Raw genomic sequence first — 15,979 nt, 5'->3', positions numbered from 1 at the left:
TGACACGTGACGAGCAGTCACGTGTTGAGATGTACTAAGGTACATCTCACAGTACCCGGCAATTCGGGAACATTTCTACTTTTAGATAAGCTCGGACCCACCTAGCGGGAGTATCCTTTAAGCTTAGTTGCACACTTCGGTTCCAGCCTCCGGATAACAAAGATCAAACATTTCGTAAAATAAACACTAGAAAAGTATAACGCTTAAGAAGAATAATGCTATACTTATGAATAAATTAATATCATAACTTGTCAATTTCCCTATTTTCATATTTTCAGTGTGGAACAGGGAACTGTGAAACAATCGAGATCTAGGGTAAACTTTAGAATTAAAAATGTTGGTGTATAAGGTAGGTTAGGTCCGGCAATTCCGGAACCCCTCCACAAGGTCTTTTAGAGGTATTGTTTATCATGTGAAGACATCGCAACGTAAAATAGTGCATAAAATGCGGAATATTTGCCATTGCATTGGACCTGATGCTACGTCCTTCCATGAATATGATTGCTGGATGATATGTATTCTGTACCCGACGAACCGATCCTGTTAAAGAAACTACCCACTATTCCTTGAAGTTGAAATAAACAAAAGTTCTAGCAAGTCAAGAACACGCACGCCAGCCTAAAAATTTCCCGTCACTTATGTAATAGAATAACGCGAACTGCTTGGTACCCATTATCTATCCTACCACGTAGAGTGAACCGATTCCGATTTGCCTTGCAAGTTTGCAATGGACCTAGCTGTATTGTGCCCCCCTTTGAGAAAATATGGTCTTTGATGTCGAGCTCTAGCAAGAGTTTCCCAAGTAATGAAAAACTCTGTGTATTTTAAGTTCAACCAGACGAACTTTCCAAAGGCATCGCCGTGCAAGTCACATGTAAAACCCCCATATACATTATTGATTAATATACGATGCAACGCGAACCACAACGCGCAAGGAATATTAAGCAATGTACTGAATGATATATAATAATTGTAACCTATGAAATTTGTATAGTCTGTGACGGTATTTTGTCCACTCTATCAGTTAATATAGAATAGTAATAGCCTTCGCTCACTGACATGCCGAACCATTTCGGAACCGTTAAGATGATAAGGCCAATGCGGGTGAATCTGTTCGTTGCATTATCAATGGGCAGTAGTCCCAGACATGTCAGCTCCCATTTAGTGAGTCTATCCCCCTTAGCACAGAGAAAGCAGAACACAGACTTGATCTGCAATCCTTCCGGGTTAAAATCAAACATTATACGACCTAACTGCTGGCCTGTATCGGGATCCCGCACTTCTCTTTCCCACTCTCCGTGTCCATCTAGCCCTGAAAAAGCTCCTAATGGATTGTGTTTCTCCTCAACGACCGCCATTTTCAGTCGGCCGCTGAGGACGAGAGTCTTCTGTGTGACGGTAATATAAGGGTTCGTTGTGGGCGACTGAGGCGGAGAAGTCACAATGACATCCGGAGCATTTCTAAGTTCGACGAAACCCTCGGCTTTTAGGTTTGGAAACTCGGCAACGTTTTGTATAGCCCTCGACAGACCATCCATCTTCATCTTTATAACGAGATCCTCGTTTTCCCAGCCTTGGAACTTTATGTATTCGCCTCTCCGAGAAATCCAAGACCATGATGGCGCAGAAACTTCAGCAGAATCCGGCTGGTTCTTAGGCGGATCCAATGCTATGCACGGAACATCCATGAGTAGAGGCTTACCGCCCCTATAATTCTCGCAAATCCTAGATAGGTTCATCAATAATATCGATTTTACGAGCTTCAGCAGCATTTCCATTACGGCTAGTAATAAGGCCTCATGAGTCCTTATATCGTTATACAAAGCCACATAAAGCCAGCCGATGGGAAAATTCCGACAAATCCAAGACCACAGCAGCGCAGGACCTTTTGCGGCTTTCGACTGGCCGTCCCTTTCATGAAAGCGTCTACGCGCGCTAACATACCAGCACAGGCCGGTCTGCAGGTCTTCGTGCCATAATCCGGCAAGGTATTTGCAGTTGTGTGTCTTCGCCATTGCTGTAGCTATACCGGCCAACGCAGGTAGCTCATCTGACTCGCGCGTGAGCTCTCTTCTGCTATAATTTTCAACCATGGAATACCAATGATCAAAGTGGTTATCTCGAAACCATTTATCATTCCGATACCGCACCCGATCAGGCAGAGGATCGGGATCTTGGATCCACATTCGAAGATAGTTAAAACCATCTTCCACCTCGCAGGAGTATTGAATCTTCTCAGGCAAGCCGGTAGGAGACCCAAGATCTCGGATAGTTGTGATACGCCTACGGCACGTCTCCATTGGGGTTCTCTCAGAACTTCTACCGCACATGCATCGCCAACGAATTTCTCGACGTCCAAAGACAAGCCCTCGAATTGCGAGAATTTCTTCCTGTAGGACCCAGCCTCGTCCATAAAGTGGCGAATAAGAGTCATGGGCGCCGTCGACATCCACGTAAACTGATCCCTCCACTGTCTTATGGTGAACGGTGGTCTTTAAATTTAGCAAACACGGCTTGTGCCACCGTGGGTCTCTGGGAAATGAGAGGCCAGAGTCTGCATGATCCCCGGCCGCCGCGAAAAGAGTAAGCGTCGAATACTGGAATATCTGGTCCATCATACCCATTTCTCTCTGCAGCTCATCTTCTACGTCTTGTACAATGCATAGAGCGTCAATCTATAGCCAACGGAATCCAAGTGAATGAGTGACGTGCATCGCATCTTTGAAGGTCCGGGGCAGGAAGATTAGAGGGATGCCTGTCTCTTCATGCTCACATAGGTTTTGTGCTAGGGTGAAGTACTTGGCACTTTCACCCCATTTGTAGCTCAATGTGATATAGTTCTCCACGCGATTCATTCCTTCGACCAGCACAGGTTGCTGTGGCTGACTGACATCGATGACACGGCTAGGCAATGGACCACGCTTGTCAAATTGCGCGCAGGGTTGATGGTTACGTAAACAGTACTGTAGCCAGAATGATGCCAATGCAATGTTGGCCAATGAAGTTGTTGATACGTCGAGGCGTGGAGAGTAAAGCTCTGGATGATTAGCTGGCAGTAATGCCCCCGATATTATACTTTCGTCATGGTCGTTATCAATGTTTGATATTCCATGGCACTCTGCTTGATCTGTAGAATCTTCTCTCGGTGCTGTTGTCAGTGCATGGAGCAACCCTTTTTAACCAAGCCAGCCTTAATGTTAAGGCATGCATACCAGCTGTTACTTGTAAACCTGAGTCTACCATTATATATTAAGTACCAGGGTTCCGCACCAGCTTTCATCATTCACTCGCAAGAGATGGACTAATTCGTCCAGTAGATTTCTAGAAACCTATCTTTGGAAGCAATGCTAGGTATCTGCCTTGCGTTTGCCTGGCTGGGGCGGGGCAACCTCCTGCACATGCAGTGCTAGTGGTTGGCTTTGATACGGTGGTTGATATTTAGTACACGCCCCTAGGAAAACAGCCTGTACGATCAAAAACGTATATTACCGTCGAGGTCCTGAACTGTTTTGGCCGGTTTAGGGGTTCCCATTTTCGGCCGCAAGACCCCCTGAGTTCGACCTCCTTTGAACCGACCCTCCCACAATTATCCAAGAGTGGTAATATTAGTTTAATAAAGATTCAGATACTTTGTTTCCTTGTGTATGTAAACAAGACTTTGCAGCTTGCTACAAGGATCTAATGTTCTAGTTCCCCAGAACATCATCTTCAATAGATGACACCTTTTGGTTTTAGTCTCGTGAAAATTGAGAAATGACTTCTTCATGTGCTTACGCTCGGACTCAATATTCTTCCTTAGACAAAATGACATTTTTGTGTCAAATTGGCAATCATGCCAATACTCCTAGTAAATGCTTATGGGCTTTCCATCCAATATTATAGACCGAAATAATCCATTCTCATGTGCCCTCCCTCGCTGTATCAAATGAGGAAATTAAAGTCGTCACCGTATTGCCATTTTATGTGCTTTATATACATATATATGTGTCTAGTATAGGTACTACGCGCTCGCCTTAGGCAATAGGACGCAGACACTAGACTTGAGGAAGATAAGGAAGGATGGCCGCAAGTTCGGCGTCAATACGTGCTCCGTGAACCGCTGGAATTTCTTCAGGGTCAAGGTCCGAAGCGATGATAGTGCCAATGGGAATAGTGAGGAATGCCTCCAGGCGATCCATCCGAAGATCTTGCTTGTCATAAGTAGTACGGGCAGTCCGTACTTCGTTGGACCCTAGGGGTCTTTCGCTACACAGGAGGGTAGGATGATACCTCAATCAGTTGTGTCCAGTATAGATAATCTCAAATCGGAAGGTTTCTGGATGAAGCACAGAGTGTATTCTTACCCGTTGAGTACGGCCCCAGTAGTTGACTCGGACGCCATGGCTACCTGATATAGGTGTAGGTAGCATAAAATAATAAGGTTTTGTACCTTGTATGTTATAGGGGCGAAGCAATCTATACGTTCATAGAAGAAAACGGTGGGTACTCTGTTATATAAGTAGCTCAAAGGCCTCGTATGAGTTGCATATGAAGGACCAGGGTTAGTGATAATGTAGTGTATTCATAGATTGCAATTAGATGAAGAGAGCAGGCGTCGCCTCTACTCCTTTATATATACTTCTGTTGTTAGTTAGTGGCCTCCTACGTCCACGTCAACGAGGAGTTACCAAGGTATGAGCTTGTATTCGTTCGCAATCTATTTCCTCTTCACGCTCGGCTTTGCGTGTACTAAGCCGTCGTCGAATGCGGGCTCATAGCGAGACTGTTTTATCTGATGTACGGCGCTACCAGCGTAACGTGAATTGTAGCAAACCCTGTGCCGAGCCCTTCACAGTACTTGTTGCTTAAATGTGAGGATTTGACGGACATTTTACTACGGTACTGCAGTACGACGACACCTTCAGATGATTTTAACCTCTCCATGTGTATACCGAACCAGGCCGAGCGATCCAGAAATACGTCCATGGTTGATCCCCCAAATGGTAAATTTGCTTTTCAGTATGGCACCTAATCCTTTTTAGTTATGATAACTGTCGTAGTTCCTTCTCCGTTATTATTGTAGCGTCAAAGTAAACATTTCATTAAGACGATACCTTTCATGCGGCTTTCTCACTTGTCTACCGAAACCTAATACCTCATGCAAGTAGGAGTTGTTGGTACACCTGGGATCTGGTATTACAGCTGCAGCTAGGTAGTCTAAATGGACCACTTACATCTGAACAAGACCATGACTAAAGTGCTATAACCCATCCGCCCTCCTTGAAATCCCATACAAAATCTCCCGGTAGTACCTAATGCCCTTCTTAATCGCCGAATATCCGATATAGCCGACTCTTAATGGTCTCACGACGGACTACTACGGTAGTGCTCTGGCCCAGCACATGTATAACACGTGTGGTGGAACCTTTAAGTATATTAGGCTCTCGAAAGTAACAACCGTGAGACACCTCGGGCGTTTAATCGTCCCTCGGATTCACTGGCTGCTTCCATTTGGCTATTAACTGCAGTACCTACTAACGACTTTCTATCTATTCTCCACATCCTCCCCTAACTAGTTCTTAACACTAGATAGGGGCTTGAAGGATTAGGTTCATCTAAGTTGCTGTTGGCTTGACTCAGTCATATGTAACTTGGCATTCTTCATCACTATGGCATTCTCTCTTCTGTTGAAGTTAATGAGGTTTATAACTACTGTCGTATTCGTCATGATTTAAATTTTAATGAAAGCTAATGTAGGCATACTCACTGCGCGAAATCGGGGACTCCTGCAAGTTGACTATCGCTGATGCAGTAGTTCCCCTCTCACAGAGTCCCATATAAGTTCGTTTGCAAATATGTTAAATAACGGCATAGACTCTAATATCCCATGTTATAAGACACATTCGGAAGTGCACATATTGCTCTAAGAGACGTTATTCGCGCGTGGGATGGCGGTCAAGATCTATGTTTGCTCTCGATTCAGGTGGTGGCAATGCACCGTGTAGCAGTAGTAAATTTTGGGTGAAACGAATTGGTTTTCCCACCCAATCTAAATCCAGATTTAACGAGAATTGCCGGCAGGCCGCATGGAATATTTATCTTCATTCGGGCCTTGAAGGCTTAGTTCCTCTATCGTGCACATATCGCAGACGCCGAAGGAAATCCGATGTTCGGTGATAAACTCCCATGTTTCACTTCATGTCTATGAAGTAGCTTAAAATCATACTGCATTAGATATTTCCCCTGTAGTCTACCGTTTGGTCAATTCTCCCTAGTTTGTGATAAGTATAGCCGTAGGACTCATGTATACGAAATCAGTCTTCTCCTAAGCAAACAATCGAGTGACCCCCACTCATCCCTATCCTGTAGGCACGACGCTTCTCTTTGCTTTCGATTAGGACCGTGCTTCGTCCGTTAGACTCCGAGGAGTTAAAGATCAACGGCCGGGATAAGGCGTGGGTCTCATCGGCTCCCCGGGGTTACTACCTGGGGTGCAAGAGCCCGAGTGAGGAACCAATGCAGACATGAGTTCTAAGATGTCTAACAAGCATTTGGCTTAATGGTAATGGATAAACTCCAGGATTGAGCCTGCATGTATAGTTGTAAGCTGAAGTCCAGATCTGTCGGCACACCTTCTTAACAAAAATAGATAAACTATTGCCAAATACGAGTCGTATACTCGTCCCCGACCATAAGAAATTCAGAAAAGATAAATATCTACATGGAATGAGCAAAGCTCTTTATATAGGAACTGAAGAGAGCAACTTTAAGTTCTAGAATACATAGGCCCACGGGTGCATGAGTAAAAAGGTACCAATCTGCTCAAATCAGGAAACAAGCTACGTCCGGGCGAATGAAATATGGAGTCCTTTGCATGATCGAACGATCAGTCTAGGTATGGGCGTGACGCATTATTCCCAGCTGTCCACTTAAACTTCTAATATACTCCCAGGAGTTTGAGCTATGTGATACAACTTAGAAATTTGCAAGCAGGTCATATAATTAGGCTTATATGAAGAAGAGTCTATTGCTCAACTATAGGCCACGGAGCTCATTCCATTCAACATGTAACGAGGGCATACGCATACGCACCCATCCAGATGTCCACAGGAAAGCCAAACAATCTCAATATATCAAGTCAATGTTAATCAGAAAGGGATTCTCAGTGAGAAAATGACATTGGAGAGTAATGAAAATTACGGTAGATGGATTCGAAACTCAGGGGGGCAATGGCATTATGATATTCTAATTCTAGAAAGCATAACATGTAGAATAGGTATTCTATCGAGAATAGAAATCTGTCTGACATTCTTCCCAAGGGTAATTCACGTGTTTAAGTTCAAGTTGAACCGGTATCGGGAGGCTTTACATAGCTTTACTCTCATGCGAGAAGCCGCACGGGGAAGCACCATATAGCTTCCGATTTCCAATTAGTGAAACTAATCATGCATTCTCGCATCTCACAGATGTTCCACAATCACATGTAAGAGGCTACAATAAGTAATATTAACCATGAATGGCGGCTATTTTCCAACGTCTTGCGGGAATCTTTGTCCATCGCCTCTAATTACCGTGGTTGAGACATGATATGGAAGTTGATGATAGATTATATCCGTAATATCCTCTTCATTAGAGATTCACTTACCCACGATTCAAGTAGGAGGTTACTAAATACCTCAAAGTATAACGAAGGATTTATATACACAAATTGCCTGTGATAATCTTCAAGAAGTATACTTCCCGTACTTTGTGCCCCCGCCAAGCTAGTAATGCGTGATCATCTCAGAGCAGCCAACCGAGTCAAAACAGCCGGAAATGCATCTGGTTGGTTACCGACTAGATTCCCCGTCAACTGCATTAGTATGAGTTTTATCCGAGAGTAGAGTCGTATCGTTAACGCCTTGAACGTCTTGTACTTGGACTTCTGTAGCCGGACCGCTATCATCGCCCTTTTCTCCGGATTCTGCTTCTCCTTGTTGCGGTCCTGGATTCTTCTCTACGTCTTTTTGCTTCTTTTTCTGGTTACGATTGACCCCCCGGATGACAACATCGAACAAACGCTCAAATATTTCCTTTAACTTGTCCACGATTGATTTTATGCCTGGGGCGAGAACTCCGATAACTATTGGCCCGAAGACCAATACGAGTGTTCCATAGCCTAGGATGCTAGCCCCAAGGACGACATCCTTGAACATTCCCACGATGAAGGATGACAGGACAAGAGCCCCGAATGTTATTAGTATGAGTGCGAATGAACTTAAAAGAAGCCGTCGCCCAAACTGTCTGTAAATCTCGTACTTCAGTAGCCTGCTCTCGAGTTCCTTTACATTAGCCAAGATAAACATGGCACCGAGGAAGAGGACGACAATAGTCGCCAGGAGGACTACGACGCCAAAGAAGTCGTATAGCAAAGTCCCCAAGTCTTTGAATCTTGATTGCATACTGAGTACACCCGCGGCGAGTGATAGGGGTAGAAAAATAGTAGCCAGAAGCGTCAAATTCTGAACATTGCCGGATTGGTTTAACTCTCGAGCCATGCTCAGGAATTTGAGGCTGTGTTCCAAACCGTCGGAAAACCTAGTGAGGCGTAGCTTAATGTCCTTACAGCAACCTCGAAGAGCTTTGTCAAGCACTAGGAGCCCAACCTTTTGGTCGTCGTTTTCATTTTCTGTTATACCCATGACCATGTCGAGTAACGACTCTATCGTAGCTACTAGCTCACTCCCACAATCCGAAAATTCCCGATATAGTTGGGAGTCGCTCATGATTGCTTCCAGTTGCCACCGTCGAAGCCCGGATAAGCGAGGATCGAAGTCTCGGCTCCGGCGATCAGTATAAGTTATTGCCATCAACTCTAGGAAATGGGTAAATATATTTAGAGCGGCATGTTGACATTGTAAGAGAAACAGAGGCCTCTGGTTTCCCCTAGTTCTTAGATTGCAGTATAGGTCGTCGAGCTTTGTGAGTTCTGACGCAAACCGTTCCGTGGCAATATGGGAGCGGTCGGGATGCCTCGTAAAATATCTACGAACTGACGTGGACGTAATTATTCCACATGAGATTAAAACTTGAGAGTATTAGTTCAATACTAGTTTCAAGTGTATAAGGTTATAGTATTATTACCTCTCAAGTTCCCGTCTCCAACAGCTATACAGCGTATGGCCCGAACTACCCGGCCCCATTTTCTATCAGGCCCCTTTACAAATTCTTTCAAGTCTCTGAGATAGGGTCGTGACTTTTTGCTATTTTGACCGGAAGCACGAGACTCGTCAGTGTCAAGGAAATCATAACCTTCTAGTCGGTACCACGATTCTGGATTATCATTCCACAATCCCGACACAAGCGCAGAGAAGCCTCTTTTTGAATCGCGGGCTATATGATAAGATTCGTCAATTTCGACTGAGATGTTACTCCCATCTGATCCTTGGGTTACCCATCCTTTATTGAAGCGATGGTGCGAGGGTTTAAACAATTCCGCCTCATCAGCGTCTGAATGGGAAGTTGGGAAAAGGGGGATACCAGGGATGAAGAAAACGAGGATAGATAGGACATCCATTTTCTTGACTTTGGTTTAGGGGATATACTATAGCAGATGGAGATACATGATAATTCTCATACGGATATGATTAATCGAAGGAATCTCAGCCTTGAGTAAGCCCTGGGAGCACGGGTGGTCCAACTGACCTATCAGATAATTGATATTGCTGACAACATACATATAACATACCGTAACTACGCATAATAAGGTATTTAATAAAATAATGAGTATATTTGGATAGAACGCTACCTTACCGACTGCATTTAAATCAAAAACAGTTAATTAATTAATTAATTTATTAAAATCTTAAACTTAAACTTTAATTACTAAAGCAATGGGGATTAAGCAAAAAAAAGCGTATTATGGTAAACCATTAATGCAATTGTATTAAAATTAAAAAAATTGGTTGCATTATGTTTAATAAAATAATAATAACATTAAATGTATAATATTAAAAAAACCTTTTTGCTATCCGGATTATTAAAATCTAAATTTAATTAATTAAATTAAAAATTCCATTATTAATTTAATTTTTAATTACTTTATATATATAACATATAATACATTTAAATAACTTTACGAAAATAATAATATAAACGTTATAATTGGTATTATTTTATAACCGTAATTGATACGAAAATAATGGATTAAATTATATGTTTATGCGATATATATTAAATATTATATTGCTATTTAAATAATTAAAGTTTATTTGGAATTATTTTATCGAGGTGTTTTTAAAAAATATTACGTGTTTACCTTTTTAAACAAACGTTATTTAATTTTATTATAACATAATAATTAAAAAACCGATTTAAATGTAATTTAAATAATTATTTTTACATTAATTAATGTTATTAAATGATATTAATTATAACGTTTAAATTATTATTTTCGTAAAGTTATTTAAATGTATTATATATTATATATAAAGCGATTAAAAATTAAATTAATAATGTAATTTTTTAATTTAATTGGCTGATGTTAAAGATTAGTGGGGAGGATAGCCCGGATATTAATGTTTATAATAATAAACCTTATTTTTTTGTATATAACGTACTGTGTATTTAGCGTTGCTTATTATATTACCTTATTAGACATAGTGCAGCCAATTTTCTTGATTTTGGCACAGTTGCACTAATGGTCCACCATACGTACCTTAAAAGTAACGGAGTTATCTGATGTTAAATCTCTATATCTTATCGATAGCAACATGATTAGATTATAGCCGTTCAAGCTGACGTAGCATCGCAGCTACGTATCTTAGGTACGAAATACCCAAGCTTATTAACCCATAATTTTCCAGTTCTCTTCCCAATATTCAGTCTTTTTTTTATTTATATACTACTCCCCGCGGCTCTACGACAACATCCTGCAGCACGCCCCCCTTCCCTCGATGACCCTCAACGCCGGTCTGCGCATCGCGCGCGTCCGCTCTCCGTTCCTCAGACCCAATGGGTCGTCATATACCCTGGTGTCCCTCGTCGCTACGAGCCGCGCCTCAAAGCAATGGCAGATAATATCCCAGACAAGCCTGCGCCTTGCCTCATCGACAGCGTCGCAGGTGAAGGAAGCGCCTAAGTCGACTTCTGAAGTCGTCTCTTCGGAACGCTTGACATCTCCCCTGCCCGCCTCGACAACCCTCAACCCACCAGCCTCGACACGCCCCCCTCCTCTCGATACACCGACCCGAGACCCCTCGTCCTCGATATTCATATACTTCTACCACCTCGGCAAGGCGTACATGACCTTCTACAAGACCGGGCTCCGCGCCATCTTCACCAACAGAAAACTCCTCTCGCAATCCCCCACCGCTTCCACCCCGTCTCCTCCCATCCCCAGCTCGATATCCTTCCCAACACGATCAGACGTCCTCCTGCGCCGCCGCGTACGACACGATCTCTCGCGCCTCCCAATCTTCGGGGTCCTGCTAATCGTGTGCGGGGAACTAACCCCGCTTGTGGTGCTGCTGTTCCCGCGCCTCACGCCGCTGACCTGCCGCATCCCCAAGCAGGCCGATGCTCTACGGCGCATCTCCGAGGCCAGGCGGGCTGCTAGCTTCCGCGGTCTTCGTTACCGGCCCGATCCGCTAAAGGGTAACGAACCGGCTAGCAACGGCCACGTATGCCGAAGTCTCGGGCTGACGAGCTCCCTGTGGGATAAGATCGGTCTGGATGGTCCGTTCGCGGCATCGTTGGCGCAGCGAGCGATTGCACGGATTGCGGCCGATGATGCTATGCTGCGCGAGGGTGGAGGTGTAGAGGCTCTTGTTGACGAGGAAGTTGTGCTAGCATGTGAGGATCGAGGTATTGATGTTCTGGGGAAGCCGGTGGACGAGATGAGAAGTCGACTAGAGGAATGGCTCCGTAAGACTACTCCTGAGGGGGTGACCTTGGAAAAGCCTGATGCTGCTTTGGGAGAGTCGGCCTTGAAGAGAGCTGAGGAGAAGATAAGGGAGACATTAGTTAGCTTAGATGGGAGCATCTAAAGACCACACGCCTGTGAAGTGTTCGGTTTATGGGTATGTCCTACTTTGCCTAGCTCGTCAATGACCCCATACTCTTGTCATGCTTCAAGGTCATGTATATTTATATATTGATACCGGACGTATTAAAAAGGTAAAAGGCTCAGACAGAACTTGGCTCACTAAAAGAACTGTACAATATACAACAATCAGCTCAATTCGGCGAACGTTGTCATCATAGCGTTTATGTTCATGCCATGGACAAAAGCTATCATCTTTTCTATGCATACAAAGCGTCAACACTTAGTCCATAAATCCCATAGATGCATCTACCCTACACACAGTGGCAAGATGCTAAACGGGATTGACTAGTGACTCATCTCAGGATATATACAGGGGTAATTTAATTAGCTCACTGCCGGTATCTCGCCAACTGTGCCATGATGTTTTGGACGTGCTGTGAAGAATCGCCACTAGGAACACCATTCGGATGCACAGGCGGATAACCTGCGCTGTGCGGCTGGTTATGTCCAGCAGCGCCCATGTTGTGGGCTCCTCCTAAGTTGGCCAATACCGAATTCACATCAACAGGCGCACCTCCGGCCGACTGCCCAGGACGATAACCCTGTGGAGCACCTTGTTGGTTGTGGAGAGATCCTAGGATCTTCTGCAATGTGGCATTATCTAAAGAGCCATTTGGATTACCGGTTGGAACATTAGCGGGCGGATAGGGTTGGGCAGCATATGACGGGGGTAGGTAAGGAGGTTGCGGGGGTTGCGCATATTGGACAGGCGGATATTGAAGGCCGTAGGGATTGTGTGGTTGAACTTGAGCTTTGGCGCGGCAGACTAGCTGCGCGGCGATGTTGGGATCAAGGTCCTGGTATTGATCATACTGGACATTGGCGTGTCCACCGGAGCGATTAAATACTTGCAAGGGGATAGCACCAGTTTGTTGTGCTCGATAATCTAGTTCGACGACCGCATGGACGCCTTCCATCACTTGACGCTGGATCACAGCTTCTCGAGGTAAATGAGCATGAAGGAACATAACCTGCACCCTTAACCCCTGGTTGAGAAAGGCTCTCTCGGTCCAGCTTATAAAGTCTCTGTCGACCTCGTGGAGCAGTACAAACTGCACATCAGGAATATCACCACCATAGCGACGAGGGATATCGAGCTCTACTTCAGATGGATGTCGACGATAGGGGCTAGGACTTCGGCGACGGTAGTGACCTGAGTCACGTCTTCCGTAACCAGGAGATCTTGAGCGCGCACGAGCGCTATAGTCGTCATGATAACCGCGGCTACCATCAAAAGAAGTCTGCTGTCGGTGGCTTCCCCGTCTCGGGGATGGCTGCCGACCTGGGCGATAATCATCACGTCGCCCGCGTCCGCCATCGTGACGTTCGTTTTCTTTCTTAACCCTGTTTCCTCGCCTCTCTCCGTCCCCTTCCTTCTTTTGGGTGCGAGAGAATTCAAGGTCTATAATTTGTTAGCACCTAACAGATCGTTCCAACCCAGGCGGGGGACTCACGAATCTTACGCCCCCTAACTTCTATCCCTTGTAGGTGATCCATGGCAGCCTGACCTTCCTCTAGAGTGTGATACTGCACGAACCCGTAGGCCTGTTTGAGAGAAATTTGTGCGAGACGTCCATATTTGGAGAAGATATCGAAGACTTCCTTCTTGGAGACCCGGTCACTAGACAGATTCCCTATATAACTGTTAGGAGTTAAACCATTGCGATTAGGTTGCGAAGACATGCCAATGAATAATCTTGATCCTTCTGGGAAACGGTCCCATTTGGCTTCTGATACGTAACGACGTTCTTCCTGGAGAAAGGCTTCCCATTGTGGGTAGTGGTCAGAAGCATGCGACGGAGTACCTATAGCGGCAGCATAAGCAGGGTCAAATTGGGGCACCGGGAACGAATGAACTGGCAAGGCATTAACAGATGAGGCTGGAGGGGGTGGAAGGCTATTACGAGCTTCTAGAGCCGTTCCGGGAGCCCCAGTAGAGTAATTGCCAGGAGGGGGCGGAAGGGTAGATAGCGCGTTGGCATTAGGATAGGATGATCCTGATTGGTAATTGAGACTATCATCAGGATGCACATATGACTGGGCAGAGAACTGCGGCATTGGGGGTCTAGGTGGCAATGATACTGCTTGCGGGGGAGCAGGAATGTTGGCAGAACTCTGCGGAACCACTGTTTGACTGGCATTACCCACGGACGCATTTCCTATAATCTTATCGAGGATGTTCTGGATGTCTTGCTCATTATTGGCAGCATTTGAAGGGCGATCATCCTCCCCAGCGGGCGCTGCTGAAGGTGGCTGAGGTACATCGGAATCGTCCGTCGACGAATTAATTACAGCCTTTTCTTGTGGCTTTTGCGGCTCTTGGGCTCCTGATGGGCTCAAGTTTAAGGCAGGCTGGTGCACGGACTGAGCAGGGCTTGTAGAAAAGAGGTCATGTGAAGGAGCGGCGACTTCAGAACCATTTGTAAAGGAATCAGACGTAACAGAACTAATACTGGATTCGATCGTGTTGGATACATCTTGCTGGACCTCAGCACCATTCTGCAGGCTATGGTGCTGGGCGTCTCTTTCACCTCCGAGCAATGCAGCTCCTTCACCCTGATTCCCAGCACCGTTAATATCGTCGGCGAAACTGTCCCGACGTAAAATAGCATTGTCGGTACTATAAGTATTATCTTGACTGGTACTGGCAGGGAGGCTGTTCTGATATGGTGCTTCAACTTGTTCCACAGCTGCTACAGAGGCGGAAGGGACCTGGCCGTCGTTGGAGAGCGACATTGTGCACAGCGTGTCGGCCTGGTCTTGCAGGCTAGGTACTACTACAGGAGAGGACAGATGAAGAGGTGCCGGAGATACTGGAGTAAGGTCGGCAGTTGCCAAATGTGTAGGGGCCTTCTCGATCATTCAGGTAGCATGAGGCGATAAGACAGTCTAGAGAATGCTGTATTATAATCAAGATATGGCACCAGGATTGAGAGCCTTGGAACTAAGCTCGACCGCCGTCGGAGCTGGTTAGATGAGTCCAAGAAACTCCGGAACGGGAATGGAGATATATTTGGTAGCTGGTGACGTCGTCTTAGGGCTGATCCGTCCGAGGTGGCGAGCTATCAATGTTGGCAGAGGTCACGGTAACTGGATCAATGGGCAGCTTAAGACTCAGTTGGTAAGAAAGGAAGACGGTGGATGAAATAGGTAACTATTAGATGAAGAACGTTGATTTGGGTGTGGGTATGTGTGGGTATGTGTAAGTGTGTAGACGGTGAAAGGCAGTGTTACACTTGAAATAGGCGCAGAAGAAAGAATGCCAAGGTCCGTCTAATTTGTATTGTCGCGTGTGAGTTCTGTTAGTTTTGTGATGTTGTGATGGATGTCAGGATAATTATGAAGGCATCAAGAGCCAACTGCGATTAATTGCACAATAGCATCCAATTGAAACCAAAAATCTGGATAAATGGATTTATCAGAGAATTATCAGAGAGGATTCGACAGGGCGGGCAATCAATGAGTTGGGTAACAAGCTCGAAAAGCTGGGAGGGGTGCGCTTGTGTTTGAGGCTTTGCAAACAGACAAGGCTGGACAGCTTTGAGCTTTAACAATGAGAGGGCAAGAAATTTTCTAGAAAGGAATTGTCCTCTAGCAAAACTCGGACAGAAGCATCGACTCTGTTCTTGCTATTGGTCGATTTAGCGTTAGTTGGTATGATCCGTGCGTTACCTAGAGAGCCCCGCCAGAGTTCCTCTGAAGAATCTCCACTAATTATCTCGTTTAAGTACATGATACAACTAAAGGAATATGTACCTAGCCTAGATATGTACCCCAGCGAGTGGTATGACGTAGAAGCTACCCCCTTTGCTGCTTTCAAACAACATTTCAACTATCAAGCTTAGCAATTCATTATTAATACCACTAAATAGTTCACGATCGCACTCATCTCTTCGTATTCTATCAAATTAGCTG

The 15,979-nt window shown here is 45.0% G+C and overlaps 6 protein-coding genes across 6 annotated transcripts; 1 reads left to right on the top strand and 5 right to left on the bottom strand.

Moving 5' to 3' along the window:
* Positions 1–977: 977 nt before the first annotated feature.
* Positions 978–2,867, bottom strand: F4817DRAFT_247145 (uncharacterized protein; the record flags this gene model as incomplete). Its single annotated transcript, XM_049299115.1, has 1 exon — positions 978–2,867. The coding sequence occupies exon 1, from the start codon at positions 2,622–2,624 to the stop codon at positions 978–980; it is 1,647 nt and encodes a 548-aa protein (XP_049155413.1). The 5' UTR covers positions 2,625–2,867.
* Positions 2,676–3,243, bottom strand: F4817DRAFT_319559 (uncharacterized protein; the record flags this gene model as incomplete). The annotated part of the gene is made up of 2 exons (XM_049301075.1): positions 2,676–3,148; positions 3,213–3,243. 2 exons carry the CDS (start codon positions 3,241–3,243, stop codon positions 2,676–2,678), a joined length of 504 nt encoding a protein of 167 aa, XP_049155412.1.
* Positions 3,244–4,034: 791 nt separating this feature from the next.
* On the bottom strand, positions 4,035–4,381 carry F4817DRAFT_319558 (uncharacterized protein; the record flags this gene model as incomplete). The annotated part of the gene is made up of 2 exons (XM_049301074.1): positions 4,035–4,245; positions 4,344–4,381. 2 exons carry the CDS (start codon positions 4,379–4,381, stop codon positions 4,035–4,037), a joined length of 249 nt encoding a protein of 82 aa, XP_049155411.1.
* Positions 4,382–7,463: 3,082 nt separating this feature from the next.
* Positions 7,464–9,659, bottom strand: F4817DRAFT_349015 (uncharacterized protein). Its single transcript, XM_049304772.1, has 2 exons — positions 9,103–9,659; positions 7,464–9,046 (listed from the first exon to the last, which is right to left on the bottom strand). The coding sequence occupies exons 1-2, from the start codon at positions 9,533–9,535 to the stop codon at positions 7,809–7,811; spliced, it is 1,671 nt and encodes a 556-aa protein (XP_049155410.1). The 5' UTR covers positions 9,536–9,659; the 3' UTR covers positions 7,464–7,808.
* A 1,070-nt stretch (positions 9,660–10,729) lies between these two features.
* Positions 10,730–12,199, top strand: F4817DRAFT_247130 (uncharacterized protein). Its single transcript, XM_049299113.1, has one exon. The coding sequence runs from the start codon at positions 10,914–10,916 to the stop codon at positions 12,003–12,005; it is 1,092 nt and encodes a 363-aa protein (XP_049155409.1). The 5' UTR covers positions 10,730–10,913; the 3' UTR covers positions 12,006–12,199.
* On the bottom strand, positions 12,200–15,649 carry F4817DRAFT_247132 (uncharacterized protein). The gene is made up of 2 exons (XM_049299114.1): positions 13,519–15,649; positions 12,200–13,466 (listed from the first exon to the last, which is right to left on the bottom strand). Exons 1-2 carry the CDS (start codon positions 14,924–14,926, stop codon positions 12,394–12,396), a joined length of 2,481 nt encoding a protein of 826 aa, XP_049155408.1. The 5' UTR covers positions 14,927–15,649; the 3' UTR covers positions 12,200–12,393.
* Positions 15,650–15,979: the final 330 nt, after the last annotated feature.

The sequence above is a fragment of the Daldinia loculata genome, assembly GCF_022478755.1.
Source record: "Daldinia loculata strain CBS 113971 unplaced genomic scaffold F4817scaffold_62, whole genome shotgun sequence".
Classification (NCBI taxonomy): Eukaryota; Fungi; Ascomycota; class Sordariomycetes; order Xylariales; family Hypoxylaceae; genus Daldinia; species Daldinia loculata.
This window is presented reverse-complemented; position numbering and strand designations above follow the sequence as displayed.

Excerpts from the sequence above, each read along its gene's own strand:
- F4817DRAFT_349015 (XM_049304772.1), bottom strand. The coding sequence starts at position 9,535 with ATGGATGTCCTATCTATCCTCGTTTTCTTCATCCCTGGTATCCCCCTT. Across the intron at positions 9,047-9,102 it reads TGGAGACGGGAACTTGAGAG|TTTTAATCTCATGTGGAATA; the intron begins GTAATAATACTA and ends AATACTCTCAAG.
- F4817DRAFT_247130 (XM_049299113.1), top strand. The coding sequence starts at position 10,914 with ATGACCCTCAACGCCGGTCTGCGCATCGCGCGCGTCCGCTCTCCGTTC.
- F4817DRAFT_247132 (XM_049299114.1), bottom strand. The coding sequence starts at position 14,926 with ATGATCGAGAAGGCCCCTACACATTTGGCAACTGCCGACCTTACTCCA. Across the intron at positions 13,467-13,518 it reads AGTTAGGGGGCGTAAGATTC|ACCTTGAATTCTCTCGCACC; the intron begins GTGAGTCCCCCG and ends AACAAATTATAG.